General features: G+C 35.3%; 1 protein-coding gene across 5 annotated transcripts in view; it reads right to left on the bottom strand.

Moving 5' to 3' along the window:
* CNTN1 (contactin 1) overlaps window positions 1-25,708 on the bottom strand; it is a 342,015-nt gene that overhangs the window by 92,968 nt on the left and 223,339 nt on the right. For all 5 annotated transcript variants that reach the window (XM_046642426.1, XM_046642443.1, XM_046642435.1 and 2 more), the window contains one exon: window positions 8,230-8,350. In XM_046642426.1, coding sequence (XP_046498382.1) covers window positions 8,230-8,350 — 121 coding nt within the window. The remainder of the gene's footprint in view (window positions 1-8,229; window positions 8,351-25,708) is intronic.

A 25,708-nucleotide genomic window follows, 5' to 3' on the forward strand; every position in this document is an offset into this window, starting at 1 on the left:
AGGATGAGGGAGAAATCATGGAGTTAATTAACTCTTTTCTGCGCACCTGGACTGCTTTCCTCCATTCCCATGTCACTCCCTACTTGTACTTCTGAGCTCCCTCCTGTGACTGCTAGCAGAACATTAAGATCAGTTTTTCAATTGTCTGCTGATTGACTTCTGTTTTGTTTGCACAGGACAAACTGGAGGAAACGAGCTCTTTACTATCTTTTCAAAACACATTTCTAAAGTAATTTATCCTAAAAATACATTTTATAAACAAAACAATATGTCTTGCAAACCACTTTCCATGGATTCCCAAGACTAATAATTTCCAAATACCATTAGAGACCACTTCATCACAATCATCTTCGTGCCTTATTAAAAATAGAGATTTGCCAACCCAAGCCACGTTTAAACATTCGCTCACTTTGGAATGCTATTAATTTGATGCCCTCCATAATGATATTCTTTAAAAATATATTCAGTGTTTATTTAAAGGAGGGAGAAATGCATAGGGAGACAAAGGGTGCAGGAGGGTCTGGGGAAGGAAGCAGAGCACACGCTTTCATCTATTGCCTTCAGTAATTCAACTCTGCTCCCAAAGCTGCCAGTCCCGCTTGGTCTTTCCCACGTCTGGAGGTTAACTGGACCCACTTCCTTTGAAGGCATAGTGGCCACCACTTGTTCAAACTTTATCTTTGGTTGTGTCATACTGCATGCTTTCTAATCATATTATGCTATCTTTGAAAAAAAGAGCGCATAAGTACTATTTTCTTTATAGTTTCAGTGTGTCTTATGTCCAGTGATCTTTTAAAACATTTTCTTTTGAGATAATTATAGACTCACATGTAATTGTGAAAAATAATACAGGGACGTCCTGTATATCCTTCGCTCATCCCCTCACCACAACATTTTGTATGACTAAAGTACAGTAACACAACCAGAATATTGACATTGATATAATCCATCAACCTTATTCAGATTTCACTAGTCTTACATGCATTCATTTGTGTGTCTGTGTGTTTGTTTAGTTCTAAGAAACTTTTAGTTTTATCACATGTGTAGACTTCTGGGACCACCACCACAGTTAAGATAGAGAACAATTTCATTGTAAGGATCCCCCATGGTACCCTTGTACGGCTATAACTACTTCCCTTCCTCCACCCACCCTAATCCATGACAACAATTAAACTATTCTCTATCTCTATAATTTTGTCATTTCATGAATGCTATATACATGGAATCATACAGAATGTAACCTTTTGAGAGCGGTTTTTTTCACTCAGCATAATCCCCTTGTGCTATATCCAAGTTGCGTGTATCAGCAGATCATCCCTCTTTTATTGCTGAGTAGTAGTCCATGGTACTGATGTACCACAATTTGTTTAACCATCCACCTGTTGAAGGGCATTTGAGTTGTGTCCAGTTTTTGGCTATTAAGAATAAAGCTGCTATAAACATTTGTGTATATATTTTTATGTGAATATAAGTTTTATGTCTCTGATGTAAACGCCCAAGAGTGCAACTCCTGGGTTGTATGGTACATACTTGTTTGGAAACTGCCATACTCTTCCCAGAGTGGCTGTCCCATTTTACATTTTCAGCAGCCACGTGTAAGTGACTACATTTCCCTGCATCACTATTTTTTATTTTAGCCATTCTGATGGGTATGTAGTGATATATCCTTGTGGTTTTAAGTATGCATTTCCCTAACGGCTAATGATGCCAAACATCCTTTATGTATTTATTTTTCATTTGTATATCATCCTCAATGAAAGGTCTGTGCACGTCTTTTGTCCTTTTTCGTATTTGACTATTTTAATTTTGAATTTTAAGAGTTCTTTATATATTCTACATACAAATCTTTTGTTGGATATGTGATTTGAAAATATTTTATCCCAGCCTGTAGCTTTTCTTTTCATGATCTTCATAGGGACTTTCACAAAGCAAAAGTTTTGAATTTTGATGAGGTGCAGTTTATCATTTTTTCATTTTATGCAATATGCTTTTGGCGTCAGGTCTAAGAACTGCTCACCCAGCCCTAGGTGCTGAAGATTTTCACCTATATATTTTTTTCTAAAAGTTTCATAGTTTTACATTTTACATTTAAGTCCATGATCTATTTTGAGTTATTTAAAAATTTTTTTTTTTGCCTATGAATGCCCAATAGTTCCAGAGCCATTTATTAAAAAGGCTATCCTTCTTCCATGGAATTACTCTTGGATCCTTGTGAAAAATCAGTTGAGCATATTTGTGTCAGTCGATTTCTGTGTTCAGCGCTGATGCGCCATGGTTCACCAGGCCAATCTTCAATCTGGCTTAAGTAAGGCGATCCGAGAGCATTGAATTGAGAAACTTCCAAAAGGGGATTTAGAGTTGTGTATTTTAAATTAATCATGGTGGTAAACCTGCTGTACAGCCAAGTTTGGGAACTCTGCCCAGAGGTTACACAAAGATTTTTCATTAATCTTTGCTGAGAATGTTGGTGGTGAGGAAGTGGAGGATAGCAGGTGACTCTGTGACTCTCTTTTATTAAATTACACTTACTAAGAAATATTTAACATTTAGGGAAAGCTATAAAAATTAAGAAATGGCCACCTAGGCACTCATCACTCTGCTTAAGAAATAAAACATTACTTAGACAGTTGCAGCCTCTGATGGGTTCTTCCCTCCTTGATCAAATCCTCCTCCCCTCCTGTCTCCAATCCCAGAGGTAACCACTCCCGTATATTTCATGATGATCACTTTCATGCATTCTCTATATTTGACCATATAAAATATGCGCACACACATATACATATACACACATACATATAGATAAATGCCTGATTGTGATTTTAATAGAAACCTGAAGTAAAATCAACCACCAACCTGACCAGAGGGCAACTTATCATTCTCACCAGTCTTCAAACCCAGACCACAGCACATTCTGAAGTCTGATTTAGCTCAGTTTGCTCAGATGTATCCATAGGTTTACTACATTCCTTTGGATATAAGAATCTCTTGGGGGATGAACTCTGTGTCTATTTGTCTGAACATAAGTTTATTTTGTTCCTCATATGAAACGACAATTTGTCTGGATATACACTTCTTGGTGGACAGTTATTTTTCATTAAGCACGTTGGGGACATTATTCCATGGTTGTATTTGTTATCTATAGTTCTTGATCAGGGTCTTTCATGAAAATTATAATCAAGATGTCAGCCAAGGCTACAGTCATCTGAAAGCGTCATTGGAGGATCTGCTCTCTAGATGGCTCGCTCAAATGACTGGGAAATCAGTGCTGGTTATCATAGGAGGCCTCATTTCCTCCTCATGCAAGACTGCTGAAATGTCCTCATGACTTCCTCCAGACTGAGAGTTCCAAACACCAAGGCAGAGGCAACAATGTGATTTATAACACTGGTCAGCATTGTCACTTCTGCTAGCACATAGACCAAGTGTGAGAGGAATTACACGAGGGTTGGTATACCAGAAAGCAAGGATCATTGGGGGCCATCTCGAAGCCTGGCTCCCTCAATTACCTTGTGACTTTTATTCTTGCTGCTGAATAGACTGCTGTCAGTGCATTGCCCTGCCTTTACAGAAAAATATTTTTCACTCTTTTCTTAGGATATTCTATTTGTCTTGAATGTTCTACAGTTTTATTTATTTACTTTTATAAATTTTTCTTGTGTTTCATTGTGATTCTTGAAAATGAAGAGTCATGTTTGTCACTAATTCTCCCAAATCTGTAGTCATTATCTTTTTGAAATTTGTTTCTCTCCTACTTTCTGTAATATTTCTTCTGGTAATCCAACTTGACAAATATTACTTTCTCATTACATCTTTAATGTCATAATCTGTTTTTTCATAATCTGTCTTTGTTTTTCTGTGCTGAAATATGGTAATTTCCCATATCTATCTTTTTGGCCCCTTATTTTTTCATAATCTGCCTCTAATTGTTGTTGAACCCATCTATTGATTTTTTATTTTTAATGATTGTGCTCATCATTTATAGGTATTCTTTTTTCCCCAATCTGCCTCATTTTTATAGTATCTTATTTCCAACTCACTTTTACCATTTCTTCTCTTATTAATTTAAAGATTTTGGCATGATTATTTTTATTGTTCTGATGCTGATTAGAGTACCTGAAGTACTATTAGAGTATCTAATTCTATTGTTCTGCTTTTCCCTCTCCTGATTCTCTTTCATTATGGGCTTGTCATTTTTTGCATCATTTCATATTTGATTTATCTAAATTTGTTGGAATCCTGAGGGTGCTGAGTCGAAGGCTTGTTATTTCAGAGAGGGTAGTCTTTTGCCTTTGTGAGGGCTGTGAGGAAAATGTTTATTGATTTACCTAAAATTTTTGGAGTTTTTAGTGAAAGAGTTTTTAGAGCAGTGAATGAACATATTGCCAGAAAAACAAATAGTTTTGACTTCTTTCAATCAGTGCAGCTTGAACTCTTTATATTGGGCTTCCAGGACAATATTGTTTGAGTAAAGGTTACTTTTTGCAAAAATATTCTCTATACTATAGAAGACTAGCAGAAATATTTCCAAACTGAAAGGCTAGAACTAATATAGAAGGCAGCTTTGGAAATCAAAAGTGAAAATCACACGCCCTATATGACCCCATGATTTGAAATTGTTTGCATAGTTGGAGAAACAGACAATGAGTGCCACTTTTATGGTCTCTTTTTCTTGAGCATCTGTGGGCTCAGTTAGTGGGTAAATAAATCGAAGTGCTATAGCTTTTTACAAGTAAACATTTATGGCTGCTATCAAAAGACAATGGTTCATATCTGATTATTGGGCCATTTTCTATATATTGTTTTTGGTTGACAACAATGCTATTGTCTTTCTTATTTCTCAGTCCTACCACACCTTAAACAGATAAAAGGAGGAATAAGTTTTCTGTGGGTAAAAAGCCCCATGAAATCAGATCCAATGTTACATTTTTCCTTTGGCTATGTTTTTCCTATATTTAATTTCAGTTTTATATTTAGAAGCACTCAGATTTAACTAATTCACAGCCTCCATTCTAAACTCAATTTAAAATAATGATAAAAGGCATAAGCCTAAAATACATTTTTCTCTCTCACACAAATTAATTTCATCAAGCTTTACACATACACCCACACCCACCCATCCATGACTATAAATGTGTACACACACACACACACACACAAACACACAGTGAGGATATGGAGAGCACAACAATTTTCACCATGTCTTAATTTCCTTCAAGATAACACAGGCTAAAAGATTGCCTAAGTTATGTCTGAATATTTCTACTTTTGTTTTAGCTCTCTGATAGGCTTCACAATAGTTTATGCACTAAACTAGTTTTATTATCAAAATATTTCTTAGTGATCATCAGAAGAAATTACTTTCTCCTCTACTCTGTTCACTGTTCCTCTCATAGCACTAATTTCAGAATCTCCAGTTCAGATCATTGATATCTGAATATGAATTAGAATTAGTTGATCTCAAATCTGGCAAGTCCTTACAGAGGTCTCATGTCTTTAATATAAAAATGCTTACTATGCTTTGTGAAACAGACATATTCTTGAGCAATAGAGAGAAAATGGAATTTTTCTAAAGTAATTCACAGTCTAAATGTGCTAATAGACTTTACTACGTGAAATTTATTAGTTTTTCTATTAGTATGAAATCAATTATCATCCTTTAGTTTCTCTTTTAAGAGAGTCTTGATCTAAATGACGAAAAAAGAATAATAGATTAGGCTTTTTAACCTTGTAGCCAAAAATAGCCTTTTGGGCCATTGCTGGCTGTGGAAATCTGATAAAAATTATAAATACTCTTCCTAGGAAAATGCTCATACACATACACATAGAATTTTACACACAATTTCAGGAGGTTCATGGACCGCTGTGGCCTATCCACAGACTCCAGGTTATAATTTCCTGAACTAGATGAAAAAATATAATTAAGTGGTTAAATGGACCAATAATAATATTACTTAAGGCATGGTATATCTTCTTATATATTACTTATCATTGTTACAAGAAATAAAGAAAACTACTTAATTTTATATCCTATGATTAATACATAAATACATAAAGTATATTTGAAGATCTGCTTTATATACGTTTTTGATACAAGCAATGCAGAAATGTATTTGACTATTTTAATTGCAAATTTCTCTTGACATAAAATGAATACCTTTTATATTATTAGAAATAAAGTTTGCAGAATGATTATGACTCTGCAGACAGTGCTAAGCAATGCTTTTCATCTACCGGGATAGTTTTATTAACATCCTGCTATAGGGCATGGACTTACAATGCTTTATCATATTTCTACGGAGCGCACTTCCCAGGTTCCATTGCTTTAAGGTATTTTTCTGATGACTAATAGGCTTTAGAAAAAAACCCCTTTATATTTCTACATAATACTTGCTATAGCTTCTTTTTGTTAGTTTTACCTCCATAAAAAATACATGTTCTGATGATTATTAATTACCAAAGTATGTGTGGACAATATCATTACTACTCTTGATTATATCTGTAGAACTTCCACTTCTGTCTGAACACTAAGAGTTTACTACAAGGTAATTACATGAAGACACTGACGTACCTGCATTCTAACATAACCCCTATTCTAACATTAGTGCTAAATCATTTAACATGCAAACTGCTGCATAAATACATACATAGGGTATTGCTGGAAACAGCTTAAAGCTAAGCGATCTGACTAGAAAGAATGGTGAGCTAGTCTCTCTCCCTGATAACTCTCAAAGACAATATATGTCCCAGACAACAAAACACTCTTACTGGAAATACTGAACCTAAATGAACTCTGATTCAGCATTTTGTAGCCTTGGAGTTTTATTAATTTTCACTAAGTGGTGTGTGGAATGAATGTCTAAGTTCATTTGGATAAAGAAACTTTGACTAGACTTTTTCTATTGAAAAATTCCTTAAACTAGAATAAAAGGCTTTTTGGCATTTTCACAGTGTGACTTGGGAACTCCCTATTACCATTGCCCTGCAGAGAAATGCAGGAAGTACGAGACTGAGTGAAATTTATTGATCTGGATCTGCAAGGAGTATTAAGACAAACAAACCACAGATATCCTCTTACTTACTAATTATCTGTGCAAAAATTGACTGAAAATATGGTCAACAAATATTTCTAGTAGGTGAAATGTGAAAAAATAGAAATTTTAACCTGATACTGAGACAGAGAGAGAAAAAAGAGAGCTATGACACTATGCAACTGAATTCTGCAGCTCACTAAATATTACTAAAAAATGCTTCTGTGAATTTCACAGCTTAGTAGAGAAGATAATTCATGTGCACAGATTCCTATAACACACACTTAGATAAAGTGGCAACTGTTATGAAAGTTTAGAAGAGAGGGGCTCATATTTAGGACATCAGGAAAGTACTCATGAATTTGGTAATACTTGAGCCAAACCTTGAAGGATAGATAAGATTTGAACAACAAACAACAACAGGACATAAGAAAAATGTGAACCAAGGAACAGAGGTAGAAATCCTAGGATATTTTTTGGACTAGTTGGACGATAGAGTTGGTTATGAGACATTAAAGCTAAATACGCTGAGGTCAACACATGGAACTTCTTGGGTGCTCAGCTAAAAGGAACGATCTTCATTTCATAGGCAGTGAGTAAAGAGCCAATGAATGATTTTAAACATGATGTGACATGTTCTCACTTGGCCTCACAGCTACACAGCATAGGCTAGTAAAGGGGTTGTGTTTTCAACAAGTATATATCCCAGCACATTATCAATTATTTATAGTAACAAAAGTGCTGGTCTAAAAACCAGCAACAATAGAAACATGATACATGTATAAATTAACTTTTTATTCTAAGATGATAGTGATCAATACATAAAACTTGAGGTTATAGTAAACAGCGCCAGTCTATTTTGTCCATAAAAAATAAAAAAGGAAACAGTACTATACTCAAGACACCAAAAGTATTAGCAGAAATCGAGAAGTTCTGGTAAGGACTACGTTTAAAAGCACAAACATTTAGTGGGAGGTATGTGGTATGAGTGTCTAGAAGAAATGTAGTTAGTAAAACAAACAAAATCAAGGTTGTTTACTACTTGTCTGGCATAAATTATTCTTAGGCATGGGTGAGAAGCTGTTCTCAAGGATCAAGGCTCTAAATATATAAGAATTCGTACCAGAGTTACCAGAAGTTTATACATATTTATCCAAGTCAAATACCTTTGGTTTTGTAATTTTAAGATGTTGAAACTTACCTCGCACAACAAGGTCAGCCGAAGCTGAAGAATTGTCCACAATTGTCTGAGCTGTGCATGTGTATCTCCCAGCATGTTTCAGCTGGGCATTTCTGATGAGCAGTTCCCCATTGGAATCCAGCTGTTAGCAAAAACAGAGGTCATTCAAATCAGTACATTTTCCACCAATTTCATGGCATTTAGGACACAGGAGGTACATTTTTCCCCTAACAAAATGAACACCATTAAAAGGCATCTGTTTTAGAAATACTAACTATATATCTTTGCTCAGCTTACTTACACTTTGGGCTTCCATGTCTCCACTGAAAAATAAAATGCGCGAATTAATTACTTGAGGTCTTTCTTAGCGATAACATCTCTAGCATTCTATTATTTCTATTACCAGAGGGCCATACCGAGAGACACCAAGGGATGAAACTATTTCTGTGGTCTCTTTTAAAGAGAAATGTTAAGATCTAAAAATCTTAGTGCTAAACATCAATGGGGATAAAATATGCTATATGGCTAGGGGAATAATTTGTTTGGTTTAGCAAAGCCGATGTAATTGACTAATTTCAAGATATGCCAGTTTATTTTACAAAGATTCTAAAAGCTGGTAGAAACTGTCAAAAAGAAAAATTCACTTACATGTTCTTTTTTGCCAAAATATAAGCTCCATGTTGGCAAGGATTTCTGTTTTGTTCACTGCTCTATTCCCAGTGCTCACAAAGGCATTCAATATATATATTTTTGAAGGAGGCTTGAGGGAATTTTGCTTGTTGACAATAAGGCACGATCTCAATGCAATTTCTAAAACTAACATTTATTGAATGCCTATTCTGTACCAAGTCCTGGGCTACGAAATAGATATATTGTCTCATTCAATTCTCTTCTGACAACAATCCTATAAGTCCTATCACGTCCATTTTATTAAATATTAGCTAAGCAATTTAACGAAGATCACTCAGCTTGTTTGGTAGTGAGAATATGCCAAAGTCCATACTCATCATCTCCAAAATATTTCTCAGAGAAAAATCTGGAAAGTTCAATTTTTAAAAATAAACATTTGGTTTTCCCAAGAACCAAAATATTGATTTACTATTCCAATCACAGATATTCAGATATATTAAAGGCTGAAAAATTAATGGTTGGGTTAATATTTTACATAATAGATAAGGGAATTGTTTATGCGATATGTTAGTCCTGCAAATTTTTAAACTTTGAATTTTTAATGACTACATGTGGAATAAATGCTTTGCTCCACCATACATTCTACCAGTGGTCCCTTCATAGGTTATATTGTCTTCTCGTCTTGGAAAGTGTTTATGTTTGTAATCCTTGCTTGACTAACGACGTTAGTAATAGCTAGTTATAATTTGAGCAGATTGATTCAGTTGGTTGTAACAAAGTACTGATATCTCTAGACAAAGTACTGGTCACAGACCACATACCTTGTTCCTTGATATTAGCCAGTCAGTAAAAACACAGCTAGAGGTTATACGATTTAATATCAATTGGGGTCTTCCTATCCCTTGAGGTCTAGATTGGCTAAAAGTCCAGTTTCCAAGATTTCTGTAAATTTCCGGGTAGAGGATTTTTTCTTCTATTGTCCTAGTCTGTTATTTTTGACATACCAAGGAGCCCCAGACTAGAAATTCAGCCCTTTTTCTATTTTATCATAAAACCTACTAACAAGAAGTATTCTCTAGTAAAGTGGGTTTACTGGAACTGGTTGCATCCCACACAGTAGGGCAAATCAACAATAAAAATTATCATCCATTATATAGTTCTATTCTTAAAAGTCATATTGGTTATATTTTTACTAGGAATTTCTCAGTGCCCTTCATCTCTCCCAGTGCCCTGCCATCGTGCTGGCACCCACTCCTACTCCCATCTCTTAATTCTCTCTTCTCTTTTCTCTTCTGGAAACAAAGAATTATTTTTCTTTCCTTGTGTTAAGCTGCTCAATTCTTTGATGGTTCCTTGGACTCTGAAAATACCTATTACTCAAAAACTATTTTCTGCTTTTAGTTTTTTCCATTTCTTCACCTGCACTCCTGAATCCATTCTAATCTAGTTCCCACTTCTTCAACTCATCTTACTTGACTTCCTAATAGCATTTGACCTTTCTTCCCCAGACGCTCAACTTTTCTAGTCATCTATGACAACACAGTTTCCGAAAACTTTGAGGATATTCTCAACCCCTCCTCTTCAATTTCCTTACAATGCCGTCATAAATTCTTGAATTTATCCATTCCTTTCCATCACTACCACCTCTGCCTTTGTCCCAGCTACCAACTTCCCTCAATGAACTATTATATCCTATTTGGTCATGAATTCCACCTCATCTCATTCCATTCTTTTCTCCACTTGCCACCTCAAGTGATCTTTTAAAAATGCAAATATGATCAAATCACCCCTCTCTGTAAAGACAGACAAACTAAAACCTTTAAAAATTTTCCCCTTCCTTGAATAAAAGCCCTAAATGTTATAATGGCCAACCTGGCTCCATTCTCTAGATTTAGTCCAATATTCTAGCTAACCTAGTGCCACTATTTCTCTTACACTCTGCTCTTTAGAAGAACATTCCCTTTTTAGGACCTTAAATGCATCTCATTTTCTCTCATCTCTGGTTCTCCATGGTGTTTCCTCTCCTGGAATGTGATCCCCTCATAACCCACCCCCTTACCACTTTCACCTAAACAACACCTACCCTCCCCACATCAATACCAGTTCAAGTCATTTCCTCAAGCAGGTCTTTCCATTTTCTCTTGTATTTTGTCATAGCATCTTTTACTTTATGTCATATCGTATATCTCAATTTCAATAAATATTTCCACATTGTATGATTAAAGTTGGTCTCCCTGGAGGACTGCAAGTTTTATGCAAGGAGGAAGCATGTCTGTCTTCCTCAGCATTTTATCTCCGTGTTATATGTGTGTACATCTGTATGTGCTATATCCCCAGGAGCAATACAGTGCCAGGAACATAAGGACATTAAATATACATTGTTTGAATGAACTAGTCAACTTGCTTACTACATATTCACTTCTTTTCAGCTACAAGGAGAATTAGGTTAGCAAGTTCATATAGCCCATGACAATCACAGCATTTCATAAGCACATAATGAGACTTATTTTTGTGTCGGGATGAAGTGCAGAGCCTTGCTACTTCCTCCAGTTGCCCCCTTACCCACCTCCAGTGCTCCAGCCACTGTCAACAACATACACTTTGCCAAGTGTTCTTTTTCCTGCAGACCTTTGTATGCATCACTTGCATTCCTGGATTCCCTCACCTCTCATTTCTATCACTTGGCAGATTTCAGTTTATAATTTAGATACCCCTTTCTTCTCTGGAATGCATGTTTTTGTACATGTTCATTGTACAGGTACGTTGTACATGTTCATTGTAACTATCCCTTTCTACTATAATTGTTTAGTTGTTATTTCTTCTGCTAGACTGTAATTCTTTGAGAAAGGGACTAGGTCTTACTTATTATTACATACAAATTACTTAATATAATCTCTGACATATGGGGTGAATTCAACAAATAAATATTTCATAATGAACCAATAAATACCTAGTATCTAAAATGTTTTTATTAAATTATTTTATTAATTTCATATAATTTTTCAGATAAGATAATGATAATGTTATATGATAAAATAGGTGATTGGAGAACAACTATTTCTATCCAAATACATGAGATCAACTATTCAGTAATAATATATTTCAAATTATTTATACACTAATTTCATGAAGAAATATAAAAGTTTTAGGAACAAAGTGCAAATTTATAGAGGAAAAAATGCAGTTAACATGTAAGAAAATGGAAATCCCTAAGTTTTCTAACCACCCATATGTACTGTAAAGAATTTGGCCTTGTCCCAAGAGAAGTCTGCTCTTTGCCTCAGCTTCTGGAAGGTAATCTACAGCGTTTTTCTTTGCCTGGGTATCTTGGGTCATACCAGATGGTCTAACAATGTGATTTAGGGTGGGAGTTAGCCACACTCATATAGTCTTAGGGTAGAGGCTGGCCATGTCAGAGAGACCAACATTGTGACCCAGGGTAGGAGCTTTGGGTCATGTGGTATCAATCAACCTAGAGACTGAGATTAACCCTTTGGGCAACCAATCAATCATGATTAAGTCTTGAGAAAAATCTCTGGACACCAAAGCTCAGGTAAGGATCCCTAGTTGACAATATTCTGCATATATTGCCACACACCAAAGCTGATAGAGTAACACATCTTGACCCCACGGAAAGAGAAGAATTGAAGCTCTGCGTTTGATATTTCTCCTGAGCTCTGCCCTATGCACTTCTTCCCTTGGCTGATTTTAATCCATGTGCTTTTCCTGTAATAAACTGTAACCATGAATATAACAGCTTTCAGGGAGTTTCGTGAATCTCTTCCAGCAAAATGAAACTGAGGGTGGTTTTGGCAACCCCTGGAACTCAAAGTTGGTTTCCGAAGAGAAGATAGTCCTGAGGACTGTGCCTGACTTTGTAGTTGGTCTAACTCCTCACACTATACTAAATAGAATTCATCTAAGAAAGGAGGTAAAGAAATATTAGTTTATTATTTATAACTAAAAAATATTTGAGGGGCTCGCCTGGCGGAGTAGTGGTTAAGTTCTTGCGCTCTGCTTCTGGGGTTTGCAGCTTCAGATCCTGGGCACAGACCTATGCACCACTCACTAAGCCATGCTGTGGGAGTGTCCCACATACAAAATAGAGGAAGATTGGCATAGATGGTAGCTCAGGGACAATCTTCCTCAAGCAAAAAGAGGAAGATGGGCTACAGGTGTTAGCTCAAGGCCAACCTTCCTCAAAAAAAAAAAAAAGCAAATTGAGTAAGGAGAGAATAAAATTGTGTATCGGGGATGGTAATAATAAAAGACTTTTTCTTGAGCTGTTATAAAGGCTAATTACAAATATTTCTGTATAATTTTCCAGTGAGAAAAAATGAAATAATATAAAATAATAATAGTAAAATAAAATAACTTAACTATTATATATTTGTAAAACAGGCTGCTTCAAAGTGCTTTAACATCCTCAACAGCACTGCGCTTTGACACCAAACAGTCATTAACAGGAAGGTATTAAGTAAAATCTTTCAAACTATTATGACACAAGGTAATAGCTCTATTTGAGAAAGAATAATGTTTGCATAAAAATACAAAGCACTTAGTTCGACTATATTCTTTGATTATGTGAACTCACTACTTTGGTTGCCGCAAGTCTCTAATTGAAAGATAATCCTATTGCTAAACTCCCATTATCTCAATAAGTCATGTGATTAGATTAGAATTAAAAAATAAAACACTTCAGAAATTTACAATGTTTTTTATTCAACCTTACAATAAGAAAAACTAAGGGCATAAAAATAATATAAAAATAAACAAGTCATGGTACCATAATTGCCCTTTTAAAAATATTTGTATGATGTACACCTAATATTCTTTTTTCTTAACAGAATTTCTATCTTTCCCCCTCAAACTGTTAGCTTGAAACTTTCTGCTATTTACATATTCATTTATTTTATTCTGAGAGGAATAATGTAGTTATGCTTTTTACACTTTTCACATATAATGAAAAATAAACTATTTTATATCTTAAACTACTACATTAAATTGATATTTATTAAATATTCAGAATAAACTCTTTAAAAACTTTTAATTAAACTATTCTAAAAATTTGATGCTAAACTCATTTCAAAGGTCAGCTCTGTTTTAAACATTAGGCCTTAGATAGATAATGATAGGCAAGAAGAAAGCAATAATAAGTGACTTTAACATTTATTCTCATTTGCTCTATATTTGGTGAAGGTGTGGCACTGAAACACCTCAGATGGAAAGCAAAGGAAAAATATACTACAGCACTTCCAATATAGTTATGTACGTAGAAAAGCTTTCCTGAAGTTTTTATAAATGGTGCCAGCACTTTCCATACCTCAGGAGAAGCTGAGCTTCTCAGTGGTCGACAGAACGCTTACAAAGCAAGTAAAGATCATGGGCCTCAGCACATTCTAGCCACAAATTAGATACGAATGCTCCCTATATTTTCACTAAAAACCACAAGTTGGCTGAATTACAAAATGCTTCCCTTCATCTGAGGAGAGTTGAATCACATACTGGAAATTGTGATAGCAAAGCTCAGGGATGTTCCAAAGTGTAGATGTGGTTTACCACTTAGAAATTTCCCAAGTTTAAATCAAAAGACTTCCAAAATACAAATGCCCATCCCTTCCTCCCCTCTCCCCCGTAAACTAACTCTGCAAAATCATTCCTGCAGTACAAGTAAATGTAAATTACTAAATTGTATTAGCAAATTAATTAATCGTGATGAACAAAGAAATACTCTGTACAGTACATAAAGCCTAGATAAAGCTTAGAAGTCATAATGGCTATATATCAACGAAAACGTCTCTTTTGTTCCATTGATGTTCGGAGTGAACGGACAAACATAGAAGGTGGGAGGAAAGCATATCTTTTAAAGAGAATATTCTAGAAACTTAGAAAAAATTATTAAATATGTATGATACATGCTAAATCCATGAAACAACAAAAAATTTTCTTTTTAACTTTTGGTTTGTTAGGATAAAGAAGCAATAGCTATAGCAAATCTATCATATACAACTGCAACCTTTAACACCAGCATCACCAACAGGACTAACAGCAAATGTTTAGTCAGGGTTTTGTAAGTGCCTGGTGCTATTATAAACACCTACATGTGCAAATTCACTCTTAACAGCAACCTTATGAGATTGGTATTCTGAACTACATTTTACAGATGAGGACACAATACTCTTATAATTACAACCACTATTACTGCTTCTGCTATTGCTACTGCCACTGCTGCCCCTGCTACTGAACTCCTTCTAATACCTGAACTAATTTATTAAATGCCTGGCAATGTGATAGCTATTTTAGTTACATTTTCATCTTCAATTTTTGTAATACTTGGCAAGATACTATTAATGTTTCCATTTTAGAGATAAAGAATTTGAGATTTTAAGTGAAGCTACTGGTGGAAGGCTCAATAGTCAATGTCTAGTCCTGGTTTCACCAGGTCAAGCTGTTTCCAAGGTAGTGCTTTAGGGATCAAACAACTGGACTCAGGTTCACAGTTTGATAGGTAAAAGTGGGTACTTTCTCATAGCAGGAAGAATACAATATGTTATTTAATTTATTTATTTATTAATTTTTTTGCTTATTTAAATGTTCAAACATAAGAAAATAGAAAGAATAGTACGTGCAATGGCCACCCATAGACCAGCCAATTTGATTCAACAATTATAAGCTTCTTGCCATATTTGCTTTATCTAATTGTCTAGCTAGCAGGCTCTATCTTTTCTTTTCTCTATCTACTGTCTATTGTTGAACCCTTAAAAAACAAATTACTGATATCATCATACTTCAAATTTCAAAACATCAGATTGAACCTCCAACAAAGTAAAGCCATTCCCTTATATAATCACAAAACCATTTTCACACATAACATATTTAACACAAATTTCTTAATATTGTCTACCATTCAAGTTAGTGTTGCTTTAAGTAATGCACCAGCATGAAAATTGCCTGACTATGAAACATTTTTTAAAAGATATGATTTTTAAAAACTTAGGAAAATGAAGTAATATCATTATAAATCTAAAACTTAAATTAGGGAAGTGGTCTAGGATAATTACTAAGAGGTCACCCTGTATTTATAGAATCAAAGGAAATGTTGGCTATCCCTAAATTTGGCTATTTTGATGGCCGAAGAGTCCAATTTTGATCAATTGGCCTACTTTAAATGAAAACTCAAAAATAAAAGAGAATTTTCTTTGCAGCCTCTGCTAAGCATTTTGAATGATGGACAAAAACATCAAAGCCTTGGATTTAGAGACTATGTTTTAGAGTTGAAAGAAAACTTGCATATCATTTAATTCATATGGTTTTCAAATTGGTTCCCATTAGTGTTAGGGTTCTGAAGATGTTCATGGACCACTTGGTAGACGAAAGGGATCAAAATGGGGAGTATTTGGGGATAGGAAGATGTGAGAGGCCCTGTGGTTAGGGCTTTTGGGCTATGCACATCCACACACATGCACACAATTTCTTCAGTCAGAGCAACCTCACTTTCATTTTTTTTTTGATTTATTGGGGTTCTGATTTAAATTTTCTTTGCAAAAAGGATTCTGTGGGTAAAAACCTTTTGTTGTAGTTTTTCAAAACTTCTGATGTGGCCCAACTTCCTCACATGATAGATGAGAAGCCTGAGGCTCATAGTGACTGTTTTGCCCAAAGTCATATAACTTGTTAAAGGCAAAACCAGAACAACACTCCAGATCTTTAGATAATGTTATGTTCTTAAAAACAAACTGAAAAAATTAGTAAGCTTTCTTGGAATGTGACAGCTAATCATAAAATAGTATATCTCTAGTGTGATATGAGAAATAAAGCCCAGGAGGTAAAATTATAAAATTCCTAAAACAACGAAAGTTTACATGTTTGTTTCCCACTCTTTTGATTTTAAATAGTTCCTATATTTTGAAAGCATAAAGAGTCAGAATAATTACTGTAGAGATGTTGAAGTATGTGGGGAGTTCTATGTAAAAGAAATGGGTCTTTAACTTGAAATTAACTTTTGGAGATTCCTCCAAGCCAATACAACTCAGAAGGACAAAGACTTGCTGATAAACATGCTTAATTTCATTTATTTAGCATTATCATCGACAAATGCTTACTAGGGATTAGATCATAGGATGCTATTCTAGGGAGTAACTTTAGTTGAAATGGACTCTACACTAGAAATGTGATGATCTAAAAGAAGCCAACCCAAGTATAGACACTTCTAGTGACCATAGATACCTTTCTCCATGTTTACTGATGAAAAATAGCAAATAAAAGACAACAGTGAGGAGGAGAGAGGGTCCAAGATGGTGGAGTAGGAATACCCTGAACTCATCTCCTCCCTTGGACACACCGAATCGACACCTACATATAGAGCAATTCCTCCTGAAGAAGAACTGAGGGCTGATTGAACAGCCTCTGCACAACAAGTGATAGAAGGACCACATAGAGACTAGCAGGAGAGACAGAGATACAGTATCAACAGAACCCCACCCCCAACACAGTGACCTGCAGCAAAGAGGGATATTACCTAGGGGCCCACACACAGGTTTTCTTACCCTGGGGCATAGTGAAAGAACAGTGGTTTAAAGGGCACTTACACTATACAGGAAGGAAATACATTTGCTAATGCTAGAGGATCTGCCAAACAAGCAGGGAATTGCTGGAACTCTCTCCAGGGTCTGAAGGTGCCAGCCAGTACCAGTTTTTTGTGTTTTTCTTTCACCTTGATGGCCCATACCACTTCCGGTTGTCCTCACTAGGCACCTCCACCCCCATTCCCACCCCAGCTGCAGCCCTCCCGCCAAGGAAGCCTGAGTGCAGCACACTGGGAACCGCCCCTCCCCACCCCAGTCTGTGCCCACTCTACTCGTCCTGCTAAGGTGGCCCTAGGACCATCCCCCACTGCCGGTGTGGGCTCCAGCTCCACCTTTCCTGCCAAGGCAGTCCTGGCACAGTGCATTCTGGAACTACCTGACCTGTACTCACTCCAGCTCCAGCTGTGCTGCCAGTGCAAGCCTGGCACGGTGCACCCTGGGACCTCTAGCCTTCACCCACTCCAGCTCTAGCTGGCTTGCCAAAGCTACCTGGCACACAGGGTCTATACAGGGGATACGCTTATACAAGTCTACTCCATCAAGATCAGGAGAAGTAGCTGTTCTTCCTAACTCATAAAAACAAATACAGAACTTCAAACAAAATAAGAGATGGAGGAATATATTTCAAATGAAAAAACAAGATAAAACCCTAGAGAAAAAACCCTAATGTAATGGAGATAAGTAATTTACCTGATAAAGAGTTCAAAGTACTGGTCATAAAGCTGCTCACAAAACTCAGGAGATTGAAGGAACACAGTAAGAACTTCAACAGAGTTAGAAAATTTAAGAAAGAACCAGTCAGAGCCAAAGAATACAATAGTAAAATGAAAAATACACTAGAGAGAATCAACAGCAGATTAGATGATACAGAAAAATGGATCAGCAATCAGGAAGACAAAATTATAGAAATCATCCAATCAGAACAGCAAAAAGAAGAAAAACATTTAAAACATGAGGATAGTTTAACGTACCTCTGGGAAAACATCAAATGTCCTAACATTTAGGTTATAGCTGTCTCAGAAGGAGAAGAGAGAGAGAAAGGGACAGAAAACCTGTTTGAAGAAATAATGGCTGAAAACTTCCTTAACCTGGGGAAGGAAACAGACATCCACAAGCAGGAAGCACAGAGAGTCCCAAACAAGGTGAACCCAGAGACCCTCACCAAGACATACTATAACTAAAGTGGCAAAAGTTAAAGATAAAGAGAGAATCTTAAAAGCAGCAAGAGAAAAACAACTAGTCACATGCAAGAGAACTTCCATAAGGCCATCAGCTGATTTTTCAGCAGAAGCTTCACATGCCAGATGAGAGTGGCGTGATGTATTTAAAGTGGTAAAAGGAAAAAACTTACAACTAAGAATATCCTATCTGGTAAAGTATCATTCAGAATTGAAAAAGAGATAAAGAGTTTCCCAAATGAGTGAAAAATGAAGGAGTTCATCACCACTAAATAGGACTTACAAGAAATGTTAAAGGGTCTCTTTAAGCAGAAAAGAAAAGGCCATAACTAGAAATAAGAAAATAGATGAAAGAAAAAAATCTCACTAGTAAAGGCCAATATTTAGTAAAGGCAATGGGTCAGCCACTTAAAAACCTAGTATGAAGGTGAAAAGACAAAAGTAGTAAAATCAACTATAATTACAATAAGTAGGTAAGAGATATACAAAATAGAAAGATGTAAAATATGACATTAAAAACATAAAACATTGGGAGAGGAGTAAAAATGTACTGCTTTTAGAATGCATTTGAACTTAAGGGACTATCACTATAAAATAGACTGCTATATATATATATATATCAATATACATAAACCTCATGGTAACCACAAACCAAAAACCTACAATAGAATACAGAAAATAAAGAGAAAGGAATCCAAACATAACACTAAAGAAAACCATCAAACCACAAGGGAAGAGACCAAGAGAAGAAAAAAGGAACAGAGCAGAACTACAAAAATAACCAGAAAACAAGTAACAAGATGCCAATAAGGACACACCTATCAATAATTACCTTAAATGTAAATGGTAAGATATGGAAGCAACCCAAGTAGATGAACGGATAAAGAAGATGTAGTATATATATATAAGAATATTATTACTTAGCCATAAAAAAGAACGAAATCTTGCCATTTGTGACAACATGGATGGACCTAGAAGGTATTATGCTGAGTGAAATAAGTCAGACAGAGAAAGACAAATACTGTATGATTTCACTTATCTAGAGAATCTAATAAACAAAATAAACAAGCAGTAAAACGAAACAGAAATAGACTCATAGATACAGGAAACAAACTGGTGCTTACCAGAGCAGGGAGGGGTTGTGGGAGTGGGCAAAATAGGCAAAGAGGATTAAGAGGTACAAACTTCCAGTTACAAAATAAATAAGCCATGGGGATGGAATATATAGTCAATAATATTGTAATAAATTGTATGGTGACATATGCTAACTAGACTTATCATGGTGATCATTTTGTAATGTACATAAATATTGAATCACTATGATGCACACCTGAAACTAATAGGATATTATATGTCAAGTATACTTCAATAATAAAAAAAATTGCTATTCAAAACCACTCTGGACCAAATAGCCTGCAGGATTCATATATTTCCTAAAAGTAGTGAGGAGAGATATGAGGCAGACACTTGTAAAGCTGTGACAAAAGCAGACAGAACTTGCAGAAGGCACTTCTTTCTGTCTGTTTCTTCAACACCTCACACCTGGCCCAGGAAGGCTGCAGCAGAGTAATCAAAAGGTAAGAGTCTTAAATTCACAAAACATATGAAATCTATACTCTATTTCTCACGCTATTTTGCAAAATGTTTTTTATCTAGCTTCTTATAATTTTTTTTTGTCCTCAGCACTCTCATCTGCTCAAAATAATATAAGTTCTATTTGTTTCCAACACATCATGCTTAAAACCCTTCAGTGGACAGTCCCTTTATTCCTAAGTCTCTTTTTCTCTCCCTCGAGAGCAGCGTTCCTCAATCTTGGCACTAGTGACAATTTGGACCAGATAATTCTCTGTTGTGGGGAATGTTTTGGGCATTATAGGATGTTTAGCAGCACCTGTGCTAAACAGATGCCCATAATCATGGCCCTCTACACACCCCTGTAGTTGTAACAACCAAAAATGTCTCCACATATGGCCAAAGTCCCCTGAGGAGAAAAAGCGCTCCCAGTTTAGAACCGTTGCTTTAGGGCTTACATCATCTCACTGTGCCTGCTGAGTCTTCTGCTCCGCTTTCTTCAGTTCTAATTTGATCCTTGCCTTTGCCAGGATTACTGCCTAACCCTCCTTTTCTCATCCAACCTGTTGCCTGATAACTCTGGACAATTTTCACCTCCTTGTTCAATAGTGAGCAGAGAGCCAACGAAATTGAAAAAAACAAAATGACTTCTGTTTTATTATTATTCTTCCTCTTTCTCTCTCCTTCTTTTTTTTGCTTGTCTTGCAGAAGCAAATACTGTTCAAGTTCCTAATGTGCTTTAGTAGGGAATACATATGTCTCACATTCAAACATAGTTTTGTGACATGTTCAGTATAACTAATATGTTCTTTAAAAAGAAGTAGAGCCTTAGGGTAAGAAATCTGTCTTCCTTGTCCTGGATGGTGGTGTCTATACAGTCAGAACAAATGCATGCCCACACACCCGCAAACGTACACACACATCTACCCCCTGAAGCAGATCATTAAGAATTGACTAGAATGTTATAGTTAGACCACCTGAGACACTATAGAATGATTTACAATGTATTGCAAAGGTAGCTAATCGTATAGGAAGAATAAAGTAATTTGGATAACCTTGAGTGAGCATAAAAGGTTCATTAAGCAAAATTATAGAATAAATTATGAGTTGAACAGTACTGTCTTAAAGTGTTTCAAACAATGGGAGGAGGACTATTCAAATAGATATAGACATGAATATTAACCAATTAATTAAAAACTGCCATGGTGAAGAGCGTGGGGGCTGCACTCAGACCACCCGGTTTCAAATCCTCCTTCTGCCACGAGCAAGTTGTACAATGACTTTGGGGAAGCACTTAATCTTTCTAACCCTCAGTTTCCTCATCTGGAAAATTGAGAGAATCACAAAAATATGTGCTCCATAGAGGACTGCTGTGGAGATCAACTGAGAAACACGCTCAAAGCATTTAAACCAATGCTGGCCAAACAGTAAGCGCTCATAAACATTGCCTCTCCATTGCCCTCAGCAAGGAAATGCCGAGAATTTCTTGTCTCAGACTGGGTAGTCAGTACAGCAAGCAGGGCAAGAAGTAAATTATGAAAAATGAGATCTGTAACCAGGAAAAACTATCTGGCAAAAGCTTCTGGAATTTTAAATGAGGAATGATTGCTCTATTATAAAGACTATTAATAATTACCACTTACAATATGCCAGATCTTGTGCCAAGCACTTTATAGGCATTCTCTCATTGAATTCTCACAAAAATACTATGAAGTAACCAGTTTTGCAAATCCCAATGAAGCAAGCTGAATGAAGTAAGTGAGTTATTAATAAAATTTTACAGAGGGGGAAATCTGAGGCTTAGAGAGGTTTAATCACTGGCTGAGAGTTACAGAATAAGAAGTGAAAAAATGGAGCCTAGAGTCCAGGTCTCATTGTGGCACAGCCTCTGAACAATTCATATGGAATTTATGAATTTGAAACAGACCTACAATAACTTCTTGCTGAATTACAATTTTAACATTTATTTGTAATAAGAGAATCAGAAAAAAGCATAGCAGCAATAACCAGAATTGGAAAGTTTAAGAAACTCATGTGGTTAAGTAACTAAGATAACGGCTCTGACAGGAAGAATGTTGTCACATGGTTGAAAGAAAATGACTCAAAGTAGATGTCAAAAGTTAGGCGGCTATCGAAAAAAATAATTTTTGCAGATCAGGCACCACCATGGGAGAGAAATAAAATTATATGTTACAAATATGGACTTTTTGGTAGATAATCTAAAGTATTTTCTAGAACAAGAGGGATTATAAATTAAATTGATAAATAGAAATGACTCTACCCTTTGATTTACTCTAAGGCAGTAAGTAGGCATTAAATTGGAAAATGAAAATAGAAGCTATTTTATAGGTGGACTTCAAAAATTTACGTGAGCATTTGCCACATAACTTTGGAAGAATAAAAGAATGCCAGATAAACTACTTCAATAGTTGATTGTATCAAACCTTCAAATTTATTAAATGTATGATTCATATATATTCTAAACATCCTCATATGCACAAATTCAAGTTCAAATGAAACATTTACTGATCTTGATCACGTAACAATATAATACTCTGAACATTTATTGAATAAACAAAAGAATAAATTACACGACAGGTAGATTAGATATATTTAACCACTTAGTATCTTTCTATAATTAATGTTAAGTGTTTACTTATAGTTTTAAAATTAATAGCCACATTTTTTAAATTAATTAATTCAGAATAGATTTACATAAAGCCGGATCTTTAAACATAATGGCAATGTTATTTTTACTTTTTTGGTGCTCACTATAAATTCTTGAAATGCACATTTTCAAATATGTATAGTTACTTTTTTCTGATAATTATATGAACATAATTGGAAAAAGTATAAAGGAGAAATTTTAAAATCACCTATAATTGCACATCTTAGACATAAACATGGGAAAATGTATTTAATTTCATAAAGTTAGTCCAAGCTGTGAAATTTGAAACCTTATGCAAGGCTGCCACATGGTGGTCAAAATCAAGAATAGCAAGCTAAAATCAAAGCATACTTGATTACTGAACAAAATGTATTACTAAAATTAAATTAGAAAATACAAACAGGTTCTTGAAATAAAAAGTTTAGATTTTGAATTCTTATTCTTGCTTCATTAATTAGAGCTTTCGATATTAATTTTTAGCAATGAAAACTACAAAAACAACGATGACAATGATGACAGTTTTGATAACCATGATAGCTACCAAAATATTTACATCTGAATTTTAAAGTCACAGGTATCTCTGATTTATTTTGGATCAGGGCCTGCGTTTGTCTTAGTCAGTGTTTTATTCATCCTAGTGCCTTTCGTTGTTCCTGCTTGTAGCATGGGCTTAGGAGAATATTTTTAAACAAGCAAATGATATTCAATTATTGAAATGTTGCCAGAATTAAATGAAATATCAAAACATTATTTAAGAAATCAACAAAATTATATGCTGACATTTTTGGCTGTGCCACTTGAGTAATAGACAAATGCAGTCAGCAATGTTCCTTCCTTTGCATTTGCTGTCCCCAATACCCACCATCCCCATTATGTTTTCGTTCACTAAGCGTTCGGTAGGAAGAGCCACTCCTTGTGAGAGTGGTCCATTAAGGAGCCCAGAAACAATTACCAGCCATTAGGACTAACTTCCAAAAGGTGGATCAAACACATATGGTGTTTTTACTCAAATTTTGCATGATACATTTAGCATGAAGTCTGACTTTGAAGTTTGCCTTAAAAGAGAAGGAAGACGTGAGAGAAAGTTTTATAGATTTCTTAGGTTCAAGGATAGAATTAACTTTAATCATTGATTTTAAAATAGATATTCTTATCTTTTTTTTTTAGTATTTAGAGAATTGAATGGCTCTGTCCATCTACAAAGTGATACAAATGTGCATTTGATATTTTTACTCAATTATGTTGCATATTTAGCCCGTGAGTATGTTTTCTACCACTGATAGATCATTATTTGGTGGAATGGGCTGAACCTGAGTTGGAGAGACCAGTTTGCCTGCAGTTAGCATTCTGCTCTGGACTAGCTGAGGGGCAACTACATGAAGCTCTGTGGCGGTCATCTGCAAATGGAGGGAGTACGGTAAGTGATGATCAAAGTCTTTTACATTTTTATGGTCCAATTATTATTTGTTTCTTAAATAGTTTTCCACTAATTTCTTTATTTTTCCCTATTTTTCAAACATGAGGCTCTTTTTCTCTCCCTTGCTTTCTTTCTTTTTTGAAATGTTTATTTACATCAACCAAGACAACGTAACTATTATTATTATTATTATTATTATTATTATTATTTTGGTGAGGAAGATTGGCCCTGAGCTAACATCTGCCACCAGTCTTCCTCTTTTTGCTTGCGGTAGATTGTCACTGAGCTAACATCTCTGCCAGTCTTCCTCTACTTTATCTGGGCTGCTGCCACAGTGTGGCTTGACAAGTGGTGCTAGGTCCGTGTCCAGGATCCAAACTTGCAAACCCCTGGCTGCCAAAGCAGAGCGCACGAACTGAACCACTACTCCACTGGACCAGCACCTGTAACTATCGTTTTAAAGAATATCAAGAGGTGCCACAAATGAAATCTCAGCTTAATTTAGGGCAATTTATGGCCTGTGATCTATTTACATAAACTTTACCGTGGCTATTAAGTAACTACTTGTGTAAACTATGATTATCATTTTTTGAAATTATTCAATTTATAACATCAAGGAACTAAGCAATTTCAAAGTTTATTTTTTTAAAAAACGATCTCTGTTTAACTCACTTTTTTTTGCCTTAAAAAGAGTAAAACTAAGAGATATTTGCTTTTCTGGTAAAACAAAACACAATTGGAAGAAATTATTAAAGATATTGGTGTCAATTTTACTAGAGTTGGGCATGTTTGTGTGAAGCACAATAGTTCCAGACATATAAGGAAAAAATATCATGTGGTATAATGTTAAAATCGTTCTCTGCCAGTTCCCAGTTGTTACTTTTTAAAGTGTAAGTTTGGTTCAGAAACTGAATTTCAGTAGGTGGGTTTACTGTAGAGTTACATTATAGCTAGATCTGTGAGATTAAAAAGAAACTGGAATTACAGTTAACGTATGGAAGTCATAAACACTGATACTGTATTGAAAGTTGCTTTATGAATCTACCTAATAAAAATTTAAAAGAATGTCTCCATCTAGTTAAAATCAGTCTCACTTAACCTGACTGAAAGCTTGTTTTGGCTTTTTAAAGAGGAAAGTTCTAGAAGAATTTTAAAAAAAGAGACTATTTGAAAGCATAATATTATTATAATACATACATATCAATCTTAAGATTTCATAGGACTTTAAAAATCTTAAATAAAACTCAGGACTAACTCAAATCCAAACTTTTATTTCTATATTAATAATTGACTTCAGAAATTAAAATTAAAGTTTTCTTAACTAAGCATATGTTCTATATAGGTCTTTAGGCTCCTAAACGGTCACCTTTCTACAAATCAGTAGAAGCAGCGATCAACTTGCCTTTTAAATACACTGTAAACTAGACAGCCCTATCAACGCACCAATAGC

Source organism: Equus quagga, chromosome 1 (genome assembly GCF_021613505.1).
Source record: "Equus quagga isolate Etosha38 chromosome 1, UCLA_HA_Equagga_1.0, whole genome shotgun sequence".
Taxonomy (NCBI): domain Eukaryota; kingdom Metazoa; phylum Chordata; class Mammalia; order Perissodactyla; family Equidae; genus Equus; species Equus quagga.